The sequence below is a fragment of the Falco punctatus genome (assembly GCF_963210335.1).
Source record: "Falco punctatus genome assembly, chromosome: 5".
In the NCBI taxonomy this organism is placed as follows: Eukaryota; Metazoa; Chordata; class Aves; order Falconiformes; family Falconidae; genus Falco; species Falco punctatus.
The window spans coordinates 49836879-49863246 of NC_137584.1; the positions used below are offsets into that span (position 1 = coordinate 49836879).

Here is a 26368-nt window from a genome sequence, read left to right on the forward strand (position 1 = left end):
ACTGAGAAGTCAGTACTTTTTTTTTTTTTTTCAGTTCTCTCAAAAGGTGGCAAAAATAAAATTGGATTTTTAAAACAAGAGACATCTATGTTATTCTTAAAGTACAATTTGACACATGAAGCTTTGGAGTTAAAATGAGTTGCAGTGAAGTAGATTGTCTTGACGCTACCATGCCTAAACGAGATCGATGGGACAGTCCACTCTACACTAATGCAAGACAGTCTTCAGAATTATGATGCCGTTATGTCTTGTTCTTGCTTGAAAGGTTTTGTTGTGGTATATGGTGGTTGATTGGTTTTTAAACCCCTTTAAAATACTGCATAAGATAAATATGAATTCTGGAGCATATTCCTAGATATGCAGTATTAATGAAATATGTGGGACCTTATAAATAGGATGCACCAAATGTACTGCATCTTATTAACACAAATGATGATACAGTTTTATGTCTTCTGTAATCACCCATGCAAGTTAAAAATACAAAAGTCTCTTAATCTAGTTCATGTTGGACAAAACAAAGATGATAGCTATTTTATTCTGTCAAGAATGAATGAAATCTCAAATGTTGTGTCTCAACAGGGGGAAAGGAAGTGCTTAACTTTCTATCTGCCCAAATTCTTTATTGTTGGACTATTGTGGCTGGCCTCTGTTACATTAGGAATATGGCAAACGTAAGTAATTTAAAATTTAGTGCAAAAGTAATGAGCTGAGAGTATTGAAGAATGAGAAGATTTTTTATAATTAGTGGTATGTTTCTTAATGATCTGATTGTGATACAGGAAGGGAGTTCAAATTCTTACGTCTTTCTGTGTTGCAAATTGTGACTGATTTGAAAACAGAATTTCTCATGGATGATCTAGTAGTACATAATTTTATAAATCAGACAGAGATCTAGAAATCACTAGTTTGTCAGTGTTACAGCTCCCTGCAGTACTCCCTCTAGCACTATGTCCCAGTTAGCTTTTAGTATTCAAAGCAACAGTTTCTCTGTAGTTAGCTGTTACACAGTTTGACCAAACTTTCTCAGCTATTAAACCTGCACAATTGGTATTGACACTGCTTAGTCAAGTTATGCTCTGTCTCTTCAAAACACAATTATTTTGCTTGGTTTAGTGTTTCTCTTTTCCAGTTTGTTATGTTAACATAAAGGTGTCACTATTCCCTACCCAGAAAACTTTCTCAGTTTTGGTACATTTGTAGTTTCTAAACTGTTTCAGCCTCAAGTGTCTGCCTCTTATTTTAATCTTCAGGAGGAAAATATCTTGTAAACTTCTCCATGCTGTTTTACATTGTTGAAAGCAGTGCTGTTGGAAACGCTTGGGCTAATGACCTATCAGCAGAATTGCTATGAGGGAAGGGCTTATACCACAGCTATTTCTTAAGTACAATTCTTATCACCAAGGATAAGATATAAACACTAAATCCTGAAGGCTTGTAGGAATTTACAAGATTATACGTTTTCTAAAAAATAAGTGGGGAGATTAAGACATGCTCGCACCTGAAATCCTCCATATTCCTCCAGAACTGGGTTTGGGAAGGAGGAGGATGTTATGTACTGTAAACTGTCATGACTCCATTGGAATCAATGACATTGCACCAATTTATACAGCCAAAACCTTTAGTTATAAACTCTGTATAGTAACTTTAAACCTTTTCTTTGTTAGTGGGTTTCTTGGTCGGTACGTTCTTTTTGACCTTGTCTTTTGTAATGGTTTAAGTACCACTTTTTCATTTTGAATCTTTTCCAGTGTTAATGAAGTACATGATCCTACATATCAATACAGGGTTGACACGGGTAATTTCCAGGCAAGTCAGAAATGTTTTCTTGCTATTAAGTGGTCAGGTGGAGTTTGTTCTATTAAAATCTGTAACACAATTTAGACAATAGGAAATGCTGGTCAGATGGTCCTATTCTGACTAGAGTACTTTTAATTTTGCTTTAGAACAAATTGTCTTGTAAATCAGGACACACAAGTTTAATTATATACTCATGGCTGTTGGGATTGAAAGAAAAAAATTTAAGCTTCTTACTAAGTCAGTTTTGTACATCTTTACTCCTGCCAAGTTTCTGTGTCCTAGTAAATTTCGGACTTTCTTGTTGTAAAAGAAGATCTGATTTATACGGGTCCTTGTATTGTTCTCAGGAGCTGTGTTTTTAGAAAACCATTGAGATTCAGCTCACTGTGACCTCAGTGAACAAAATGATGACTTCTATCAAACCTCCTTTCTTTACATTCCCCCAGAACCTACCTTGATGTACAGCCATCCTTCTTTTGTACTTCCTTTCATGAACATACTTTCCCTGGATAAATGGACCATTTTGTGTTGTGCTTTGGGAAACGGTGATTTCTATTGAGGGAAGAAGGAATACACCGTCTTGTAAAAAAATAAAACCTAAACTCTTCTTACAGGGAATGAAAATCTTCTTCCTTGTGGTGGCAGCTGCATATATTCTCTACCTTTTGTTCCTGATAGTGAGGGCATGCTCAGAACTTCGCAACATGCCTTATGTGGGTAAGCAATATTCTTTTGATTCTTCCCCAAACAGGCTTGCTTCTCCAGGATGCAGGTGTGAGTTTGCTAATAACAACAACTTTTCTGAATCTCTTTCAGATCTCAGGTTAAAATTCTTGACTGCATTAACCTTTGTTGTACTTGTCATTAGGTAAGGCTTTTCAAAGTGCATTTCTCAGTCCTGTAACGTTAATAACCTTTTTTTTTTTTTCCAGGGCTTTGAATACATTTTGTTGCTAACAAAATTGTCAATGAAACTGAGGAAAAAATGATATGATTGTTATGGCAAGCATTTCTTAATTTTTTTAACCCTTCCTGAGGCTTTTAGAGATAACTTTATATTGTTACCACAGCAAGACACTGCAAGATTTAGAGGTTCACATAGCAGAGGTGTTTTCTGTACTGCTGAGGGGTCTGCAGTGCACTGTTCACTTCTTTTGGAGTTTTATAAGCTTCGCTTAGTCAAAGCAGAAGTTTAGAATTAGTTTCTTAGATGACTGTTAAGTGTCTGTCTCCCCCATTCCAAGCAGTTATTTCAAATTACTGTTGACTCTTGTATTGTCTGTATTGGTTGAAATCTGAGGGAAATAGACCGGGGTGGGGGGGGCTGGGGTCTGCCTTACTCAGTTGACTGCTGACTTTTAATCACAAATGGCTTTTAAAAATTACTTTTAATCATTCTTAATTTAGAACTATGAAAGCAAATGTATCTTAAAATAAATGGTCAGCCTGTTAACATAATTATTTTCTCATATACTCTTCTGTCAAGCTACCATTTCAATTTTGCTGTTTAAAGACACTGTACACATATATGCTTTTAACTTTTTTCCACAGCATTGTTATACTCTACCTACGCTTTGGAGCACAGGTTCTACAGGACAACTTTGTTGCTGAGCTGTCGACTCATTATCAGAATTATATCCTTGTGTTGTGATACTGCTCAAGTAGGAATGTTAATCTGTTTTCATGCGAAAAGTACTTAACAGTGATGCACCTAAGGACTGAGACCTTTGACTTCTAGGTGGGCTTTTGAAGTTGAGTCCACTTTGATTAAGGCTTTACGTCAGCATTTTGTAACAGCTTTTTGTAAAGATTATGAGCTGTGAGAGTTTCAGTTGACTTTGTTTACATCATAGAAGTCATTTGATACTGCATTTGATACACTTCAAAAGGAACAAGGGCCCAAATATGCATACATTCAAGTAATTTTAACAAGTTATTGTGACAAATTTGGCTGCATTCACTGTGTGAATTCAGTTTGCTGTATACCTGTTACTTGGCATGGAGTGTACCAAAATATTTGAGAAATTAATAGTTTAGAAGCCACTGAAAATGTGTCTGTGTGTTGGTCCAAGTCTACATGTAGAAGAAGTCACAGCAGAGAATTTAAGTGACTTGAGAGAGACTATTTCTGATGCCTATCGGCAGCAGGATTACAAACTATTTCTGGACCTGAACCATGAGATCCTAGTTGATTCCACTATCTGAAAATGCCTGTGTGACTGCAACTGCTCCCATTACTGATATGCTTAGGTAAGTGTTGGGAGCTAGTAGAAAACAGTAAGTAAAGCCTTCAGTATTTTCCCAAAATGATGGCAAGAAGCCATCTTCCATGTTCTGTCTACAGACAGTCCTTTCTCCCTCCTTCTCAATCACTGTGCCAAGGAAAAACTTTAAAAAATAAACAAAACAAACCAACCCCACCTGAACACTCCCCTTACTCAGCTTTCTTTCGAAGGCAGAACTATTCAATCTACTATGCACTCCACCACTCAAGAGTAGACCTTATCTCAGCAAATGTTACTTGTGTTAAAGCTTTGTCTTCAGCGAGAGCTTTACCATGAAAGAGCGTGAGTACATTAATTGTCACTGAATTTAAAGCATGCAGTTTTGTTTAGCCATTCATATTCTCAAACTTTAGTAAGGTAAACATTTTTTTCATTGAGATAGCTTATGTATAGTTTGGGTCTTGTTTCCAAAGTTAATATGTGTGGAACTATATTGAGCAAAATCCTTGACACTTACTACCAGCAGAATTCTTATCATTTTATGGTTTATTGAACTTTTATCTCTACACATTAGCCTTCGTGTACTCCCCCTCAAAGAACGCACTTTATGGTAAGTGTAAGCTATTGTGTGGCATACTTAAATGACAAGAGCTGGCATATTAGCATATACTGTGTAACATTTTTATATTTTGGTTGTCTTTTTACTATTTCCATTTACTTTGAGTTAACATAATCAGAAGCTGCACTGCTCCTGAACAAATGAGGATTGGAAATATGAAGGAACACATAAAATGTATACAGCTGATTAGCTAGACTTGAATTCTTATGCACTTAGACGAAGCTTATAATCGATATGATGTTTGCATATAAGGCACTAATTTTTGCATGGACTCACATAAAGTCCTTAAGGAGCAACAATACTGCATTTGTACTTTGTTCTAACAAAGGTTAATGTATTGGCATGCTGGCAGACTGGACTCTGAAATAGGTAACACGCTGTTGGAAAAGTAGGAGTGAAGCTGATCTCTTACATAGGAGGAATTCTGGGGAACTTGCTATGGGGAAAGGGCTGCACAAGGCCCGTGTAGAGGGAGATCAAGGATTGAATTGGTGGGACTTCTGGTTTTGCACTCTGTGTAGAGGATGTAATTTGATTCACATGATGATTATAAAGCATTATCCCTCTCTAGCAGATAAAGATCTTTAAAATAAGTATTTTATTGCTGAGTGCATTCTATGGTTTTAGCCTTGAGTTTAAAATATGGAACCATAGAACAGCCCAGTTTGGAAGGGACCTGGAAAGATCATCTGGTCCAATCTTTCATGGGAAAGAGAGCCTAGATAAGATTATCTAGCACCCTGTCTAATCACATCTTGCATGCAGAGAGGTATGCAGGGGGAAGGCATTACATATCAGAGCTAGCCCTTCCTCTAAACTTTTCAGAGTGGTGATGGATGGAACCATTACAGAAAATTGCTATTTTTCCATTAAGGAAAACAAGAGGAATGGCTGGGTGAGGATAAGGTTAAAAACTTGCTGATGGGTTGCAAGAAATACTGGTTTATAGAAGGCAGAAAGTAAAAAGCTGCCAGGAAGGTGCTGTTTATGGCAAATTGCTGGATTGAATTTTACTTGCATGTGGTTATGAAGTGGAGTTAAGCAGCACAGATTTTGCAAGGAATGAAGGCCTTGAGGTAGAGGGAATTATCATAAATAGCCAGTGGGAAGTATGTGTTTTGTTTTGTCTCACCATAAAGGTACAAGTCCATCCTTCATCTATTACAAGGATGAAAAATAACAGGCTAATCATTGACTTGCATACAAGGAATTACAGCTTTGGTTTACTATATTTGTAGTTTGGAAATAACCAAGAAGTCAAAGAAGTCAGTGCTTTTTAATACATACGAACTTTTAAATAATGGTTAAGAATAATGAAGACTGACTGAATTATTCTTATGTGCAGGTTGAAATAATATGACATAGGGAACTGCACAAGGAAGGATATCCACTTACGCAACATGGAGAATATCTATCTAAAAATGAGATAGTTACATCATCTCCTTAACTTTTAAGACTACCATGATGTAGTGGCTGAAGGGTTTAAAGGAAATAATTCCTGTTTGGATATAGTTTTGTTGAATTGTACTCATGACTGCCTTGGAAGTTACTGAGTCTTCTGCTGCAGTGTTGAGTTGGAAGTACAGCTGTATTTCTATATTTAATGTGCCAAATTAACCCTTATTTGTATTTTCCAGAATCACAGTTGAAAGACAATCCTGCTTTTTCTATGCTGAATGATTCAGATGATGATGTGATTTATGGGTAAGATTTTTAAAATACCTACGAGAGTTACTTCTGTTGTGTTATTTTTGGATATGGAAAAGGACATTATATTAAATAACTGAAGGATTTGTAGGTTGTAAGGAAAAGTATTCTGCCTGAAGAACAGAAACATAGCCTTATTCTGAAACAGAAATGCAATGAGAATGCATGTTATTTTTTTTTTTCTTTTTTTTGGTTTCTAAAAGGGATTGCCACGGCAGTAATACAAACAGGTAAGGAAGTATTAGGATGCTGGTAGTTTATGAAGGCAGCAAGAGCGGTGAAAGGAAAGGACCTCCTTTTAAACTGGGAAGGATTGCAGGAGTCAGGTGGAGTTTGCAAAGAGGCAGCTCATATACAGGTGCTTCAGGGAAGGAGAATGGCTCTTCTTAAATGTCCATCACCTACTGAAATAAGTATAATCACATCTAGCAAAACTTCCTGGACTTGTGTGAGCTTACGGAATACAACAGTTACAGTAGCACTTAAAACTCATCCCGATTAGGTCTTTCTGTGCTAGAGACACTAAAGAAAGTCATTATCTGCCCTTGACGTTTTCCCCTCTTACCAGAGACACTGAAGTGGCTGGAACAGTGAGGATGGGATTAATATTGTGGTGGCCTGAACAAGTTTGTGCTAGACTAGCTATATGTGTTGTCCGAGGTAGCTTGCCTTTGTTTAGTTAGATGAATAGTGGTAGTACCGGCTTGCTTCTGTACAAATCTGCATGAAAAGGGGCTTGTAGTTAGTGGAGTAAATTTTATTATGCATCATCCTCTGGAGAGAAGTCATATATGTTGTTCATATCTCCAACAAGGAAGGAAAACAGATAACCAGCTTCTTACCCAAACAGCAATTTGATACCTCAGTGTAGTTTAGAACTTTTCTGTTTATTTTTGACTTCCTCTCTCAACACCATGTTCAGAAGTTTTAACAAGTATCTGTTTCGCAGGAGTGACTATGAAGAAATGCCACTTCAGAACGGTCAAGCTATTAGAGCCAAGTATAAAGAGGAATCGGACAGTGATTGAGTGATTTTGACGTAGACAGACTTGTTCAGCTGGAATTAAACCAATTTAAGTTTTCTTAGATGGACAACTTCCTTGGCTTCCTTACAGTCTGCTGTCATCTGAACACCGGCTCCCAGGAAGGAAATCCTGCTTCTTGTTTTTGTTTACAAAGTTAAAACTGAAAAAAAAGGATGCTTGAAAAGGTTGTGGTGAAAACTTAAGAAACCAGAATTTTTACACATCTTATAAAATGCCTGATAGCAGGATGTTTGTGGACTAAAATCTTTAAGTCTATTTCCATTTTAGAAGTGTCACATTATATGCTGATTTTAAAATTGCTTCCTTGCTGCAGCTTGGTTTTTTGGTTTTGTTTTGGGTTTTTTTTGAGGATTCTGTACAGCATACTGTCATTCATCTGTTCTATTTGTGTTAGCTCCTTTGCATATTGTCCACTGCTGTACGAAGTGCCTCATTTCCTTTTCATTTTTCTACCTTAGCCTGTTGAGCTGGAGGCAGGGGAGGCAGGGAATGAAGTGTTTTAGTGTTGTTGTTTTTTTTAAATGCGAGTAAACATGAGCTTTCCATTCTTCCTTTGAAGAAGCAATATAGGCTTAAAAACATTTTCTAAATGAACGTTACCAGATTCATAGGTGCAAGATATATACAAATAGTCAATTTCTAGTGAGCCAAAATAGCCTCAGTGGTGCAAAATCATTTGTATAATATGTTTCTTAACATGCTTTACTGCCACAACAAAAGTATTTATTTCAGTTTTTGGTTTGGTTTTTTAAGCAGCCCTTTCAAATGGTAATATTCAGACAGCAACAAATCTCAGAAGGAAGCCAGTACTCTCTTCTCCGGGTTTTTTATATGCTGGATGATATTGTTGCATTTACAGATAATATAGTATGAAAGTTTCATAGTGAATTACAATTTCAAATTTTCAAACATTTAATTTTTAGAGGCTTTTCTACATCAGAATTTTTCCTCAAGTTGAATTAATAGATAGTTAATCTACACCCTAGGAACAATTTGTGGTTGCTTATGTGTTGAACATGCATGAGAGAGCTTTTGAGATGTTCTGTGCATAGTTCAACTTCTTTGTCATACCAGTCACCTCCTGCATTGATCAGAACTTACTAGCACATTTAGTGATTATCTGTGTTCCAGTCTGTGCTGGAACAAAGTTATATGGGAATTAAGTATTCCTAGTACAATGCTGCTGCTTCTCTGTTTCAAAGTTGGTTTCACCTACACCATCATTGAGTTCTTTATTTAAGTGGATACTGTTTGTTTCTAATTACTTTTGTTTTCAGGTACTTGACCTGTTTGAAAGTACTGTGATTTACTCTTGTAAAATTTCTCTGCCCTGCTGCTGTAGAAGACTCTCAAAAGCACTGTTAACGTATTAGGCAGAAAAAATGGTGCTGGCTTACACCAGGGAATTGTGCTCATCACTGAAGTAGTTTAAGCAGACGAATGCTATGAAGTCCTACTAGACTTGCTGAATTGTGCTGGGGAGAAAGTAAGACTTGTTCTGCTTTGATGCAATAACTGTTCTGGACCATTCCCATTGCAGTGACCTCCTGGTAGCTGTTCCAAGATCGTGAAGGGGAGACCTCACAGGATTAGCAGTTTTCTTAGAGAGGACCAAAGGAACTACTTCATGTGGTTGCACCCTGTGATCATAGAATAGTTTAGATTAAATCAGTGCTCTGTTAAAGACCAAGTGTGGTAAGATGCTGCGTGTGTGTGTGAGAGAGAAAATTTTCTAAAATTATGTAGAGCTGTGAAATTTTTTGAGGGTATTTGAAATTAAAAACTTTCTGTACCAGGGATCATTTATTTGTGAGAAGCCAAAGCACTTTTGTATGACTAAAGCAAGGAAACTGCTGGAGTGGGAGGAGGGGGAGGTTTTTCCCCTTCATTTCTTGATTAATTGGTTTCAGTTTAGAAAAGCATATAGGAAAACATGAAAGAAGTATTTCAAGTTAGTTTTTTTCTTTCCAGTGAACTGCAGTAAGCTGTACCTTCAGCACCTTCATTTTAGATATTTTTTTTAACAAATATGGGAGATGATCTTTGTATCCTACAAGCGGAGAGCCCATTCTCACTATTCTGAAGTGACTCTCTTGAGGCTTTTTGAATTTGCTGAATCAAACTTGGGAGCCAACTAGGCATCCTTTGCATACCCCAATCCTTTTGACTTCCATTGGAGCAACAGTGGGTACAGGAATTAGGTCTTCAAAAATTGTTATTTACATGGTCCTTATATATTCAGATCTCTTTTGGCTCTGGTATCATTTAATTCTGTTCTGAAGAGAGAAAATCTCTGATTTGACCAATGTGCAATGTATACTAATATTTCTTATCACAGCCTGAACTGGTTGTTACAGTTAACCCTGAAATACAGTATCATGCTTTGGGATTTTATTAACTAAAGGAAATATTTTTAATCTAACTTTGAGATAATGATTTTTTGTCTAAACTGTTCTCAGCCCATTTCACTTGCCATTTTGTTTCCATTAACTTATCTACATCACTACATTCAGAGTGGAAATAAGAAAGCTGAGAATGGGAAATGTATACTTTAAGTGTCTCACTGTGGAAATAGTGAGAAAATAGTTTCCTTGTTAATTTTTAGAGAATATATTTTAGGAAATGTTTGCCATGCATAAGAGCTTTGTATTTCAGAAGTGCTAGAGTGTAACGGTAAGCTTGGTTGAAATATTATTACATCAAATTCAATATACAGTAAAAAGGCAAAAGCAGTGAAGCAGAAACAGTTTTGCTAGCAAGAAATCTCAATTTCACTCTTATTTCCACAGCTGGTAAGCAGAGACAGTATCTGAGCAATATCACAATATGGATTGTCAACAGCTTGGGAGTAGGTGGCATGAATTCACCTATAAGTATTGTAACCTAAGGGTGAAACAGAAGATATCTTGGCAAGAAGCTAGCCTCACTTTCCTTTCATTACTGCTAAAGCAATTATTTCCATCACTAGTGGAACTGTATAACAAGAAATATACAAAAGGCTCCCAAAGCAGCATACAATGTTCCTGCTCTAAAGGAGATGCCCTCCATCTATTAAATAACTGCAAGGTTTCCATGTACACAATGATCAAGAGTGACTTTCAATGAAACCAATAATCATTCAGCATGAGCCATTCACAGCAACCACTTTCTGTAGTAGTTGCTTTAAAAATAGAGTTGGTGTTGGATTTGGTTGGAAGCTTTCCTAGGACTGGCAAACAAAAGGAAGCATAAGGCTTAACACCAGTAAGGAAGAGCTAGCGCGGCAGACCCCTGGCACTAACACTGGGGGAAATGGGAGGACAGTTCCAGCTAGGAAAGACTTTGGTCTGTTGTCTTTCTCTGAGCCGAAAGACAACTTTGTATCCATAGTCACCTAATTTTTGCCCTGTTTCCTTTTGCTTATGCCAGTAATAACCTTTGCATTACTGTAACACTTTTTTTAGAAGTTTGTAAATATGTAAAATGAAAACATGGAAAAAAATTGTGTACCAAAATGGTATAAAAATGTGTAAGATAAATGCTCTGTTTAATGAGAAGCTGTAATTAAATGCTGCTTTGAGACAGCGTGTGTGAGGACATGTTAAATATTCTACGTATCTATACATTGTTAATGACAGCAAATTACCCATTTATGTCTGAAAACTTCATGCTAATATGGAATATGAAGGAAAAACTAATACTTCAAGTGAAAACTGGGTATTGAGTTTCTTGGAAGACTTCATGTGCATAATCATTGTTAAATATGTTCATAATAAAGTTTTATATCTTTATATTGTATCTTGGGTTTTTTTTTCCTTCTAGTGAATGACTAACTACCATTTTCATTATATACACATTTTCAGTTTACATGTATTTTCTCATGCATATTTAAACGTAGTTAATTCCTTGGTCAATCTGTGCTGACAGGCTCCTGGACCCCATCCTTAAGCAATTATGTTTTGGCTTGGTTTTTTTTTTTTTAATTACCTTGCCTGGGCTTGAAGGTGGAAGGACAGGTTGCTAATTTTCCTAAGAAATACACTTGCCAGCTCCCCTCTGTCTTTCTCAAACGGCTTAACAGTGGCTTTGGAAAGCCTGCTGTGTCATGCTGGCAGTAAAACCTCCCCTGGTGGATGTTAGCTGCACCTACCTTTCTGCTACATGTGCACGCTTCAGGTTAGCTGCTGTCAGATGCCTCTGCCAGCAGGGCTGTACATTCTCCTACTTACCCTGCAGTGATCCATCCTCTCAGCACACCCAGGAAGGGCTGCCCCACCTTCGGCCCAGGGGCCAGTAATAAAAAAAGCTCAGAGATGGTGAAGATGCTGATGTCATTCATCTCCTTAGAGCTCTGTATATTCCAAGAGTTCGCTTGCTCACAGCTGTTAGACTGCAGAAGCCATCAGCATGTCTCTTTGAGGTGATGCCATTCCTTACATAAACTCAAGGAGAGAGTGAAATCTCATTGTGTGCTGTATAAAGTATCTGTAAACATCTCTGCACAAATGATACACAACTAGCTTACTCCCACTTTAATATCAGAGAGGGTAGTGCTCGTTTACCAGCAGCAGTTAATTCTGAAGTGATTTTCTTTAGGTTTTAGCTAAAACAGTTACTGGTAGAAGACGGGCCATACTAATTTGTGGCAGTTACAGTAAATAATGACCCCCCCACTTCCCCCTTCCTCTTCCTCCTCCCCTCCAGATCAGAGCTGACGCCCCCAATTTCTATGCGGCAGTCCCATGAAGAGGCATGGCAGTTAAGCTAAAGACAGGAAACTGAGACCAACTTCATAACTACCTTCCTGAATACCGCAGCCCACAGTCTATGCTAGGTTTTTTTGGACAGCCAGTTAATTGGAGCAAGGACTCTGAAAGCTCATCACTCTAATGCTCTGCTTTGGCACTGAGGTGAGCTGGCCAGCAGTCTTTGAAAAAGGTGGTTAAGATGCTTGAAGATACCTAGAACTTAAAAATCTTTAACTGTACAACACTGAGACACTGTAATATGCAATGGCTGAGCATTTCACAGAAAAGTCCTAAGTTCAGCAGAGGGGGGGACCAACATCCAAAAAAATCACAACCCCTAAACCCCCTTCCGTAATCCTAAAACTGTTACATTGGAAGTGTTGGTTATTGCTCAAATGCTCACATCTATAAAACTCTCTTTCTGTAGCACAACTTCTAGTTTTATTCAACAGTGTTTTTCTCCTCCTGTACAGCTTCTACACTGATTTTCCTGCAGTTCAGCACATGCAAGAACCAACAACCAACACACACACAAAAAAACCCCAAAAATCAAGAGATTTGCTATTATTAACATGAACAAAAGATAAGGAATGTTTGAATGGCCCGACTAAAACCCAAGTGTTTCTAGAAGGAAATACTGACTCACAGTGCACAAAACTACTTTTTTAAATGAAAATAAGTATTGGAGTAGATACTACACTACAATTATTATTCTGGCATGCTAATGGAAAGGAGATAAAGTATCCAACTAGCCAGATTAAAAATTCCCTTAGTGATTCTGCGATTTATTCTCTTTATAACAAGTTTCTCTCTCACCCTGATGGCTATTTCAGGTACTTTATTCAATTTATCTTGTTTTTAATATTTTCTTTTTACAGATGTTGTTATTTCTGACACTGAATACTCTGCTAAAACTCTGCTACAGAACTGTAAGGTATACACTCCTCAGTACAAGGTGTATATACACTCAGTATAGCCCTGTATTATTCACAAGGACATAAGCTAGAATAAAGAAGTCTCTTATCATGAAGGACATGTTTACAGAGATGTTTTGGAACTGGCATGCTAGCAGAAATATATGACTTTTACAGTTATATTAGAAGTCTCAAATGTACCAAGCCCAAACCTGCTGACCAACCTTTTTCCCAAACTTTTTTGACAGCAGAAATGCGTAGGCAGGAAGAGGACTGAAGCCTTGGCCTAGCACAGGGTCTTACACAGTCTGTTTGGATACACAGAGTTACCACAGAGAGCACCCCTGAGCACACCCCTGCGCACCTCGCACTATAAAAAACATATCTTCTACTGTCATTTGATTTTTCATTATTATGTCTTTCCAGATCATGGAAACATACTGTTGTATTAGTAGCCATCTCATTCTAAACAGCTTTAGTTGACAGCCAGATTCTGAAAACATTTGACAGAGTTTCCTAAATAGAAGCAAATGCAGGTCACCCACACTAACTCTAGCCCGGGAATACTCTCCCATGCTCGCTTTGTAATTCTTTCCACTTCACTAGCAATGAGCTACTGCTCACAGCAGCAGCATAGCAGTTCACACAGGCAGTCCGAAATTCATAGCATGCTTCCATTTCTTCAATTAGCTGACAAAGAAAACCTTACCCAAGCCTAAGCTGAAAACTTGTTGTACTTGTTTTTCCTTTGCAACTTTAGAAGGCAGGAGACCTATCCACATGTTATTTATTAAGGACACCTTGAGGCAGCTTCCCCCCCACACACCCCCTTTCAGAAAAGATCATGTTTCACCAACTCTCAGGACTCATCACACTCACTGAATAGCACAACCAGTATAAAAGGTAGCAGGTAAGTTCAAGACCTACTTGACAGGTGTAACTGGCCGCAGTAGTGAATGATTATCCATGTATAGCTTGCTGAGCACTTCTCCAATGCGAAAAAGTCCACCTCTGTTTCTGTTCAAAGATTATAGTTATTTCTGCTATCCTTCCATACCCTAAATACCATACAATCAGATTAAACCTGTCCCAAAAGCAGAGCCAGGTTAACTTCTCATAAACATCACCTCATTTTCTTGCAATTTTGTATTGACTTTGGCAAAATTATGGAACTGCTTTGTGTTCTGCTACATACCTCAACTACCTTGAAGAGAATTAAAAGAACTGGAACCTTTTTTAAAAATAACAAGAGACTTACATTTAAATGAGTCACACCAATTGTTATGAATTTCAATAATTTAATGCTAACCAAGAGTAGAAAGTGTGAAAGTCGGTGTCTCATTTATACTGGTCTTAAAAAAGGTATCTAGAGAAAGTTTTACACTGCAGCAGATTTCAGTATTAGCACCTTGAAGAGAAGTTCTTGAAGTGTTAAGACAGTATGGCAACACTGGTACAATACTAAGTACAAACATAAACCATATAACAACATGTTTTCACATTTCTACATTTAAAAAAAACAAAGTTACTTTAAGTACATTAAAAACAGAAGTTGTTCCGTGTATTCACAGTTTAAGTAGAGATGGAATCAAGTGCTGGAGTAGAAAAGAGAAGGATGAATGATTTCAAGGCAATTATATTGCAAGTCCAAAGGCACTGACTATACAATACATAGTCTTGTTCTCCCATCTCACAGTGCAGGTTCCTACAAATACAAAAAAGGGGTTCAGAGACAGAAGAAAGTTACAGTGATAAGTGCATGCCCTTATATGCAGCCATTACATGCAGGTTTGTAATTGTTTACATTAAGAATCTTAAGAATGAATTTTCACAACAGCTTTTCATATGTATCAGTTGGCATCACTGCCACAAGGAAAAAAGACCAAACTGCATGCTATTACTCCAAAACTATAGCACTTGGAAAAAAAGAATAGTACACTGCCTAGTCTTAAGGGACTGGCATTACAGTGGCAAGCTGAAAAACCCAACAGTTGTGCTCCTTACCATCACTGGAGTTGTCCCAGAAGCAAGAGCTTGCTGTATGTAGCCCAGCACCATTCTTTTGCATAATCACACAGGTCACTGTTAGCCAGTAGAGAAGCTTTTAGTAATTTATCACTAAATTAACATTTAGCTACATTTTTGCTTAGCATAGTACATACATGCAACACATATGCATATATACATGCTTATGAGTAATTTATAGACATGGTTCTTGCCAAGACCTTCCCCCACCCCCTAGCCATCAGCGCACTTGACTTTACCAGCTTCAACAGAAAAGAGAAAGCTGCGCTCACCAATATACTTGAAAGGCTTCCCCAGCTTTGTGAGTTGGCTTAACGTTTGTTCCACCACACTGGTTGTCCACTGGTTCACTTTGCTGTGCTGGTAGGCATTGCCACCTATCGCACTTTCTATGGCCTATTGGTGACAAACATAAAATAAACTGCACTGCTGTCCATCTACCAGGCACCCATTAGCCCATTCCAACATCAAATACTAAAGATGAGACCCCCGTACCCACAGAAAAAGTCCTAAATACTGCTTGTCCATCCTGATCATTGGAAGTGTTTTCAATTATTACAAAACTTTCAGGTCAGAGTTTGAGCCAGGCATAGAGGAAATTACCATAGATTCCACTCTCTTTTCATTTTTGTGGTATTTTGATTATTTTAATTCCTATCCCAATGTCCCAAAGCCAGAGTTACGAGAAGGGTCTTGCATTTAAACAGTCCTGAAAAGACTGGAAAAAACACACACAGCAATGGCTCATTCACACATATTCTATGGAAATGAACTCCAGACTTTTCAGCAGAATCCTTTTTGGGAAATAAAACCCACATGGTTGCTGGTTACCAATAAAGCAGAAGCTTTCAGCCAAATGACCCATTCTACTTATGAGGATAGTTTCTCCTTTACGATACAAACCAAAATACATTAAAGCTGCATGTTTTTCATTGATACATTTTTTCCTCACAGAACTTGTTTTAAAAATAATCACAAAATTATTTCAGATTCAGAAGAAACAGAAGCATGTATTAAAGCATGTGGATTCAATTTACAAAGTCTGACCAAAACAGTTGTTTTGCAACAAGAAAAAGATTGTACTAGTTTACAAGAGGAATTTGGGACACAAAACTCAAATCCCTCTGGAAATTTTCTACACAGGAAGTTCATGACTGAACTATTTTTGTTGCTAAGAAACATTTCAAACAAACAAAAACTCATCTTGGAAGAAAAGCATCTCAAAAGAACACAGTAACATGCATATTCAGACAGCCTATAAAAATGCCTATCCCTCATAGAAATTCAACTAGGGATACACTGCAACTAGAGAGGAGCATATGAAATTATTTCAATTATCTTTTGGATTTGTAATACACATCACAACTAAAGCTAGGTGTCACTTCCACTTAAAGCATATACATTGGTTAAATCAACAATTATCTATACTTTGATAGTAACCATTCTAGAAATCTATTACATATCAGTTACCAGATTTTCTCGAATGCCTTTCAGCATATGGCATACAACATACTATACTTTCACACCAACAAAATGAAAATGTTGTTTACCTCTTTAATGATGCTACTGACTTCATCAACAACAAAGGATGTCTACAAAAAAAAAAGCAGAATTTTAAATAATCAGTGGACACATTCTTCTGTTTACAGAGTCAAGCTTTGTTAAGAACAGGCACTAGAACCTTAATTTATGCTTGTCAGATTTCTTGCAAGTCAGAAGATACCAAGCCTTCCCTTATTAGCTCATATGTACCCTGGCTCCCTGAACCCACTCAAATTAACATTCTTAACAAAGTAATGAAAGTAACAGATTCACTAATATTGGCTGGCCTTTTGAGTCAAAGTGTTCAAATTTTAACTTGAAAGTATTTTAAAATAATACACATAGCACTTATGCACACACACATTCTCATTTTACAGTAAGTTTTAATGTCCACAATTCACAGTGAGGTTGCAGAGAAAAGCTTGGTGTGCAGACACAGCTTACAGTTAAACAGACATCTCCAAGGCACATATGTGGAAAAAATATCAATTCACAGCACAAGGAAAAGCTGTCATGACAACCTCAGCTGGGGAGAAGAAAACTGCCCCTTGGAGACCAAAGGGAAAATCTAGCTTGCTGGACTCCCCACCACCTTCAGCCTTCTCTCAGGCTCTGGGGAGTAGGGATGAAGCACGTGGAATCAGAACAGAGAAGGTCCCAACATTTTACTAATCTTAAAAGTACTATCTGTTTACTTGTATGGTTAGTGCTTTAGTCCCTGAGCAATTGCTGCCTCCCATGTAAGGTGGCTAAAACAAGCTGCCACCACTGCTGGGGAGCCAGCCACCCTCTGCAGCTCTTCAAAGGGCCAGGGAGCACTGGTAGGGGAGCACTTGGCACCACAGCCAGCCACCCACCATGTTTTTACTACTAGGTATCTCATAGCCTCCCCTCACAAACCAGAAGAAAGGAATCAATGAGAAGAAACACACATAACAGCAAACTAACAGATTTCAAAAGACTGAATAAGGATTTCAAAATTAACCTAATGGAGCCTATGTTGACCGAGTTTTCACTGGGAGGTCTGTCAGCTTCTTTAGCTGGCAAACACGAACAACAGTGTAATTCAGGTGTGCAGTCAGGACATCATTACACCTGCTCAGGATTTCAACATCATATTCATAAACCTTTGGTCAGAAGGTGAACAGCCTAGCCAGCTTTAATGACATGTGACATTCAGAAAGATGGGAGCAGCTGAGTGTTCTCCGTGACATAAGAAACAGCACGCAATGCCTTTTCTGTAACTACTGAGAGGCACCAATTTGCTCGCACACTTCAACATTTCTAAAAGCTTTTATGTGCTATGGCAAACTGGCTTTTATTTACAGCTTTGACTTTAATTTTAATATGCCTCATTTGTTTTCATGGTACTAGGTTTTACGGGTGCTTACATTTTAAAGTGCACCAGCGTATTTAACCAAATGAGAGCTACAATTATCAAAATAGTCTTTCCCATAAAGCATAAGTTAAGAACGTGCATGCCAGACATGCTGGCAGACATGAAGTGTGCTGTCTGGCAAGATGATAAACCATATACGGGTTTTTTCTTCACAAAGTCTACAACTCTGCTCGCAAACACCTCTGAGTGAGCACAAACACTGTTCACCAAAGTAAACCAAATTAAATTCAACCTGAGTTCTCAAAAGCATTTCAATATCTAATTTGTATTGAAGCAAGTGGGGAAGGGCCATAAAGAGATTTGAGGATTTGGTTCTAGGGTTGCTGTTACTTCTCAGCCTTCCTTTTCTGGCAAGAGAGCATATATGGGTTTAGATGCACAACAAAGCAGAACATAAAGTTCTGATATCCAGCTTTGTGATTTATATGCTTAAACTGAGCTGCCAAATAATACAAGCCCCTCTTTAAGTAAGATGATGTAAATACTTTTTGTACTGAAAAATAAAGGGAAAACATACAGAAGCTTTATGATTTTCCTGTGCTACACCTCTGGCACAAGGAAAGCAGATGTAGTTTGCAGTATCTTGTTTAAAAGGGGTGCTCCCAGCCAACAAATGCAAACTGCAAAGCCGTATTATCTTTCAGTAATACTGAAGACGTTTTTGAAAACAGCTATAAGAATGAAGTTCGAGCATGTTGATAATATATTTTTTAAAAAATACCCATAACTGTGTAACACAGGCCAGGCCCAGCAATCAGGACAAGGCTTTTTGAACAGCACAAGCCTGACACCCCTTCACCCCTCACACTGCTTTGCTATTGTCTCACCAAATGACAGTGCAGCTGTTTAAGAACACTGCAGCAAACCGCCACAGCTCGGACAAACTGTCGCTCTGCAAGAGCAACGCTCGCTGGGTAGCCATTTGGCACGAGAAAGAAAAAGACCCTTGATTTATCAGACTTCGTTAACATGGTAGAACATCTCATTAGCGCATCCCTGCCTGGACTCTCCGCACACAAATAGCTTGTTCGAGTCTTTCACTCCCCTAAACAGCACCAGCGAAACGCCCAGCACAGCGCCCTGCTCCATCCTGCCGGTGGAGGCAGAGGCCACGATACCCCCAGCGCTTTCTGCGGGCGACCCGCAGCGGCAGAGGGGCCTGCGTGGGCCGCCGCCGGGGAGAGGCGCCCGCCCGGCCCCCGAAATGCGGAGGGGGGCGGCCCCGCCCGGCCGGTAACCCCACTGCACGCCGCCAGAGGCCGGTAACCCCCCTCACGCCGCCAGAGGGGCGGCCCCGCCGGCTGGGCGGCGGGAACAAAGGCCGGGCCCGTCTCCAGCGTTGCCCGGGACGCGCGGCTCGCAGCCGCCGCCAACTGCCGGTGTCACCCCAGGGGCGGGCGGTGGGGGATCGGGGCGAGGCGAGGAGGGAGTGGGGGGTGTCCCAGTGGCCCCAGGCTTGCCGCGGGGATGCCGACGGGTGGTGTCCGGGACGGGCAGGTATCGCCTAAGACCCTGCGCCGGCCCCGCAAGGAGAAGCTAGGGGTGGCCCGAAGCTGCCCTTCCCCTGCCCGCCGCCCCGTTACCTCCTCCCCCGACTGGAAGTCGTCCATCTTCTCGGTGGAGCCCCTCACGCCGCAGCGGACACCCCGGCACCGCCCCCTCACCCGCTGCGCCCCACGCGCCGGCCGCTGCCTGCAGTGCGCCTGCGCCGCCGGCCCCGGCTCCACGCTCCCGCCGCGTCGGGCTGCGGCGCCCGCGGCGCTTGCGCAGTGCTGCGCGCGGGCGGCGGCGCCCGGCCATAGAAGCCGCTCGGCGCTCTGCGCCTGCGCGCTCGGCTCTGCTTGGGCTCCGTACGGCCCGGCGCTTCCCCGCCCCGCCGGCCGCCAGCGCGCTTGCGCACTCTGCGCGGCTCGGGCGCGTAGCAACCGGGAGCGCCGCGGTCGCCGCGTCGACTGCCGCAGCGGGGCTGAGCCCGCCCGGCGCCCTCCAAGATGGCGCCGTTTCCATAGCGACAGCGCGGAGGAGCTGGGCGGGGAGACGCTGCTGAGCGGGGCGCGGCGGGGGGGCCGCCATGGCGGTGGCGGAAGCCGCGCAGCCTGAGGCTGAGGGAGGACGGGCGGCCCGTCACGCCTGTGTTTTCCACGCAGGTGGCTTGCCGTTCGTGTGCCGCGGGCGTGCCTGCGGGGGTGGATCCGAGAGGCCCTTCCCTGGGAAAGGGGGGGTCTGCGGCTTGTTTCTGGAAACAGCTTGAAAAGAAGGCCGGAGGATGTCATGTATACCCGGCAACTGAAAAAAGCCATGGAAAGACATGAGGAATATCTGAATTCTTACAGTTCTAAGCAGATCCTGTTATTTTTAGCAACCAGAATCTGGACAATGAAGTTAGAGGGCATACTTTGCACAGTTTATGGAGTGTGGGGGGGTCCCAGTGTTTACAGATTGTCTAAATTACTGTGGATGTCAACCTCTGAGAGTGGCTCTAGATGGTGGAAGATGATGTTCAGGTTCAGCGTGGCCTGGGTGAACTGCAGAAATAGCCTGAACGATATAAAAATTAATTCACTGGGGGCAAGTGCAAAGGCCTGTACTGAGGCAGGAATAACCAGCTTTATAAATGCAGACAGGGCAGGACCAGCTCAGCTCACTCGGCGGCCATTGCATCGACCAGAGAGAGTGTGTTAGGTATGCTTTACCGCAACTCATCATATGGTGCTGTTAAGGAGATGCGATATCGGAACCCGGAAATGGGCATATAGCTTGCGGGAAGAGGGAAGTGGCATTCCTATTGCACTCTGCAATAAAGCCTCACCAGGAATACAGTGGAATACTGCATCCAGTTTTAGGCGTTGTATTTCAAGACGGTTGAGGGACTTGCAATGTCAGGGCCTGAGTGCGCTGACAGGTTGCAGCTGTGGCCTCCACCCCTGTGATCTCTGCTCCGGGCCTGTCTCTTTGGCAGGCTGCAGCTCTACATTTTGACCTTATCTCTAGTCCTCTGTCAGGCCCTGCCTCCTGTTGCTCCTGAAGAAGAAAACTCTTACTGGTCACCTCACTTTGGGACTGCGCAGGCATCCTGCGGCCAGCACCCGCTCTGCCTGCCCCGCTGGGATACAGCGGGACTGTGGCTGGCTGCTGAGCTCACCCTTGGTCCCTCTGAGCCCTGTGCTTGCTGCTTCCGCCAGCCAGAAAGCAGAGACAAACACGTGAGGACTATGGGAAGGCTTAATAAGCGGTGCTTGTTTAGACAAAAGAATAAAAGGTTATAACTTGGTTATAGTCTTAGCACGTATAAAATAGCACAGCAGTTTTTCATGTCCAGGCATGAGAGGGAAAAATACGAGTTAAAAGTGTGGTGGTTAAGGCTTTGGTTAAATATTAGGGGAAAGCTGGTGGCAGGGCTAATGTTCCTCAGCCTGAATGTGTAATACTACAAATCTGTTGCTGTGGGTAGTAACAATCCTCAGGTTGTTTCTGGTCTTTCATCTAAAGTTTTCCCTGAAATGAAGGCCTAAATAATCCAAATATTCTTTATTGAGCATAGCTCTGTGCCCCACTAACAGTTGCTTTGCCTTCAGTGATACAGTTGAAGAAGGTGATTAAACTTGACCTACACAGGTGGAAATATTTAAATCTATTTAACTTAACGAGGTTATAAAATTGCAGGCTGTTTAATTTTGCCATGTGAATAGAATTATAGTGCTTTGTTTAATTTTAACTTGAAATAATATTTCTTAAAACACCCAGAACACTAAGAAGGGCTTCTGCATTGTATATAGACTTTATCTGGTAGAGCCAGGAACAAGAAAGGAGAATGACCTGCAGGAACAGCCTCTCTTCTTTTTCGAACTTGGAAATAATTCAGATGTAATTTTGAACGTCATTACTCACAGTTGGTTCTATAATAGACTGACTTAGGATATCCAATCCAAGTAACATTTTAACTTTTAATTGCTATCTGAGATCAGATTTCCAGTTGGAGGTAAAATAATTTTCTTCTTTTCACTGACGCATAACAAATAAATTCTTTCGAACTGTTATCTGTACTAATTGCTTTCTCATTCAGACCTGAATAGAAAACTATTTTGTGTCCAGGAGAGAACTGTTTGCGATACAAGCAGTTTTCTGTGCGAGTCCTGGGGACTTTGAGGTTAGTAGTATTTCACATCTATAATTTCTGAAAAAGAAATTATATAGAACTCAAAGCCACTGCTCTTCCTGTGTGCGGCTTGAAGACGGAGCATATTTTGATTATATCAGTCAGCTTTTATAGTCTCTTGTGCCTAGCCTCTTTTTAATGTTAGAAAAATGAAGAACTTCTCTTTGATTGTTAGTTGCTGTTGCTGGTAACAAAGCCAGAGACTTGGCAAAAGCTGTTGTGACACTAGAGCTTTGTTGAGTGTATTTGCTTTTAGCTGTTTTGGGGATGCTCCTCTGTACATACGTCAGTCTAATTTTGGTGCCCAAAGGAAGGAAAGAGGGTGGAGAACAACCACCAGGGTTTTTTTTTAAGGAAAGATAACTAAATAGTAAGAGTGCTACTGATCTCTTAAAAGCAGTTTACTTCCACACATCTTTGTTTGATGGCTGGTGAAAAGGTAAGGACATCATTTTAATCTGTTCTATAGGACATTGCATGGGGGGGATGCATTTTTACTTACTGGAATAGTGTTTTTTAAACCGCAAAGATTTCAGGGAAAGACCAAAACTGGAACGTAAGTGTTTATGGGTTTTGTTGGTTTTTTTATTGTTGGGGTTTTTTTTAATTTAACTGCTGGGATGGGATGTTATTGAAATCACAAGACAACTTTGTTAAAACATTATCAAAGAACTTAAACTAATTTGCATGTGGGTATGCAAGGATATGAAAATTAAACTGTTGCAGCCAGGTAGTATAAAATACCACTTGTAACTTTCTTAACTAAGAATAAGTTTATGTGAATTTATTTCTATTCTATAGAATAGAAAATAGATAAAAATTATGGCAGCTTTTGTGATAATTTTGACTCTGAACCTTCTTATTCTGTGTCCTAGCTACTGATGTATTACATCCATCTTCTGGGTTAATGGATGAAGTAATCCAATTATCTCAAGCCAATGAAGGCTGTGACTTTAGAAGATCAGTTTATTTATGCTTATTTAATTGTCATTATTTTGGTGATGCTTAAAGATCTGAAAGGAGATCAATAATACATTACATGCAGAGGTGCTTCAAGACAAAGCTTGCTAAGTCAGGCATTTCTAAGTTTAAAAACTTAAAAAAGAAGCTACCTTTGCAAACTTGATCTTGCCTTAGGTGTAGGCCTTTTGATTTTTCTTTGGTTACATAAATACATACTATTTTAGCCTGATAGAAAAAAGCACGGTGAGTTTGCACTGTGGGCATCTATGTCTCCCTCCTACGGTGTGACCACATTGGTTGTCCCATCTCCTTTACGATGGCTTTGAGACCTCACAGGTTGTTTCCAAAAAGCTACTGATCCATTTGCAAGGTGCCTGATACTGGATTATTTTAAATACGTAATTTAAAATTATGCTTGAACAAAATACTTTATGTGAGCTTTGTGCTGAAAAGGGGAAAATGACATGGTATTTACTAAAGAGGTTGCAGTTGCTTTTGGTTTTACATAGAAGATGCTTGGCTTTGAGGTTAGCTGATGGTGTAAAAAAGCTAGCTAGCTGGATTCAGTGGGTAAACATGAAAGGAGAGCATCTGTGAAGATTTTTAAGATTGTTTTTTCCTGTCAAGAAGGGTCATTACTGAAAACACCACTTCTTTATTACTGCTAAAAAACTAATGTAATGCAGACAACTTTGGTGTTAGAAAAGCTCTTTACAATGGTAAAGGGCTTTTCAGTCCAGTTTGAACATCTCTGTGAAATGATTATGAGCTCAAGCCTGTTGTGGGGCACAAGGATTATCTCCCATTTTGGGGGATACAATATTTTATTTATTCATTCTTAAAGCTACCTCATCATTAAGCTAGATTTTGAGTTATCTTTGAATGTGCAAGAAAAATTGACAGAACACAGCATTTGTCAGAGCTTAAATGAAGATTAAAAAAACCCCAATTGTAGTAATGTCCAGATGTAATATTGATAGAACTGTTGACTACATTGATATATTTTAAGTTTTATTCTATGCAGCGTGTGATGATCTTGCCCAGCAGTGAGAGCACCACGGTGGCTTTTTTCCTCTCTGCATAGTGCAGACACTGTAGGACATAGGGCCTCCGGAACTTTTGCTCTGCAGTAAGTTTTTTCTGTTGTTTGGTGCCAGAAGATGATCCTAGTCCCTGCTGGCAATCTACTGCTGGCATTAGATTCAGTGCTTATGATTTATCACTGTGAATAGGATATGAAGTGTAGCGATAGATCAACTGGTTTTGATGATGGTGTTTGCAGTATCACAGATAGGTTGAGGGTGAGTGCTCTTCTGAAGAGTCCTGCATGGGCTAGGGCAGAACCCGTGTCTCCCAGGGGGGAATAGCTGTGAGCCACACAAAGTGGAAACAAGGGGAGGCTCCAATCTGTTCCTTCCCTCACACCATTTAAATTTGTGCAAGCTTGAATAGCTGAAAGCATGTATTAAAAAAAATAATATATATGCATCTCTAAATAAGATTCTTTGTCTTCTCAATATTTTTCATACACTAAGATGTCATCTGAAACCCATTTGCCAAAACAGGCTTGAAATATGGAAAACTTTGTGCCCTTCTGAATAAGGGAGGTAGTCTCTTTTTTTAAATAATTTGAAGGAGGTATCACATAGTAACTATTTCTGTGTTTGCTTAGCTGCAGGTGTTGCACTTAGTAACTGTTTTACTTGTTTCTTAATAGCTCTGTAAGTCATTCATATGTTTTCTTTAAGATCACTAGAGCGGTTTTATTGGATCCACCTAATAGTGACTATCATGAATTTGCTAACTTTTACTGATGCTTCAGGAGGATTTCCTGATGACATTGAAGATATGCTAGCCTTTGGAAGTCCTGGGAGTTTACAGAAAATGTAATTTATGCTGTAATGGGTGTTTTGGTATCCTGTATAATGCAGAGGTGTCAGAGTTTGTACTGACTGCTCTGTTAGACTGTATTAACTTAAATGGAGTTGAAGGCTCTGAACACGCTTATCAATCCTGGGAGGTATTCTTAAGGTGAAAGATGAAAGCAGGTGAAGGATACAGGGGCCTTTGAAAATGACATATATTGTGTTAAAAAATTGCTCAGGCTTTTTAGGTTTCAACTGAGTAATTTCCTGTGAAATTGCAGCTGGTAAGGAAATAAAATATGATTATGCCTATCTCTGTCTCTCTTGTTTCCACAGGAAACCAATCTCTTTTTTTTTTTTTTTTTCTTTGTTAGCACTACTTCTGTGAAACGCTTTGTCCTTTTGATGTCTGTGGAAGGGTTTAATGGAAATATACAAAAGAATGGAATGCATACTGTTTATAAATACAAATTATTACCTCCTGCTTTTTTTGTGGGAAAATAAGTACAGTAATTGGGACAAGTTATATGTAAAGTAATTCCCTGCACCAAAAAAAATACATCGTCACTGTATAGCTGAAGTATTATTGTTGTTGGCTTGTTGTTTGGTTTTTGTGTTTTGTTGGTGGGTTTTTTTTGTAAACCTTAAAACTCACAGTATTTTAAAATAATGGTCCAGCAATGCACATAGTTGGTCACATTCTCAGCTGAGGTCCATCAGTGAAGTGTCAGTAACTGCTTTGGAAAGCATTACCCTTCTGTCCTACTGTCTAGACATTCTGCCTACAGCCTGACTGTATGTATTTAGCTCAGATTAAGTTTGAAACACTTAAGCAATTTTCATATACTTATCTTTAATATTTTGTGTGCCATAAGTGGAACTCTTACGTAGTACACACTAGACAGCAGTATTAAAACTGAATATAATGAGTAAGCTGAATTAGATTGAATAATCATTTTTTTCTCTAATTTGTTGCAAAGTATATTTACATTATTTTCTGTTTTAGTGGGAGTTTTACAAAAGTAAAGGTCACAGAATGTATCCAAAATACAGTTGTGACTCTGTTTAAATACTTCTTGTATATTTGTACATTAATGTCACCAGTTTGAGACCAAAATTACTGGTGCACTGAGATGGAAATAATAAATGTCTTAACTCTTTAGTGTTTGTGTGTGTTAATGAAGAGCATTATTGGGTATTAAACTGTTTATCTAGACTTGCCAGGCCTGGGTAGTTGATAGAAGTGACTCTTACAGGGTGTCTTTCCCTCTTTCCTCTTAGGCTTGCAATGTTTTGTCTTTTCAGTAAGATAGGATTAGAAAGGGACATTTCTGTCTCAACCAGCATGACTTTTCCAGTCATGAGGCCTGTAGGCCAGCGTTC

The 26368-nt window shown here is 39.8% G+C and overlaps 3 protein-coding genes across 9 annotated transcripts in view; 2 read left to right on the forward strand and 1 right to left on the reverse strand.

The window, feature by feature from the left end:
- The window catches only part of TMEM181 (transmembrane protein 181), a 36239-nt gene extending 25075 nt beyond the window's left edge, over positions 1 to 11164 (forward strand). For 4 of the 5 annotated variants that reach the window (XM_080390036.1, XM_080390038.1, XM_080390040.1 and 1 more), the window contains exons 10-17: positions 580 to 671; positions 1749 to 1806; positions 2412 to 2514; positions 2614 to 2665; positions 3349 to 3431; positions 4543 to 4632; positions 6279 to 6345; positions 7298 to 11164. In XM_080390036.1, the coding sequence (XP_080246162.1) occupies positions 580 to 671; positions 1749 to 1806; positions 2412 to 2514; positions 2614 to 2665; positions 3349 to 3431; positions 4543 to 4632; positions 6279 to 6345; positions 7298 to 7376 (624 nt within the window). In that variant the 3' untranslated portion in view covers positions 7377 to 11164. The other variant, XM_080390037.1, reaches the window with a different exon arrangement.
- On the reverse strand, positions 7900 to 19823 carry DYNLT1 (dynein light chain Tctex-type 1). The gene is made up of 5 exons (XM_080390041.1): positions 19585 to 19823; positions 16611 to 16652; positions 15333 to 15456; positions 15040 to 15117; positions 7900 to 14740 (listed from the first exon to the last, which is right to left on the reverse strand). Exons 1-5 carry the CDS (start codon positions 19609 to 19611, stop codon positions 14670 to 14672), a joined length of 342 nt encoding a protein of 113 aa, XP_080246167.1. The 5' UTR covers positions 19612 to 19823; the 3' UTR covers positions 7900 to 14669.
- A 277-nt stretch (positions 19824 to 20100) lies between these two features.
- Positions 20101 to 26368, forward strand: part of SYTL3 (synaptotagmin like 3) — a 40802-nt gene continuing 34534 nt past the window's right edge. For 2 of the 3 annotated variants that reach the window (XM_080390043.1, XM_080390044.1), the window contains exon 1: positions 20101 to 22596. The gene's annotated coding sequence lies outside the window, so the exon portion shown is untranslated. The remainder of the gene's footprint in view (positions 22597 to 26368) is intronic. The other variant, XM_080390042.1, reaches the window with a different exon arrangement.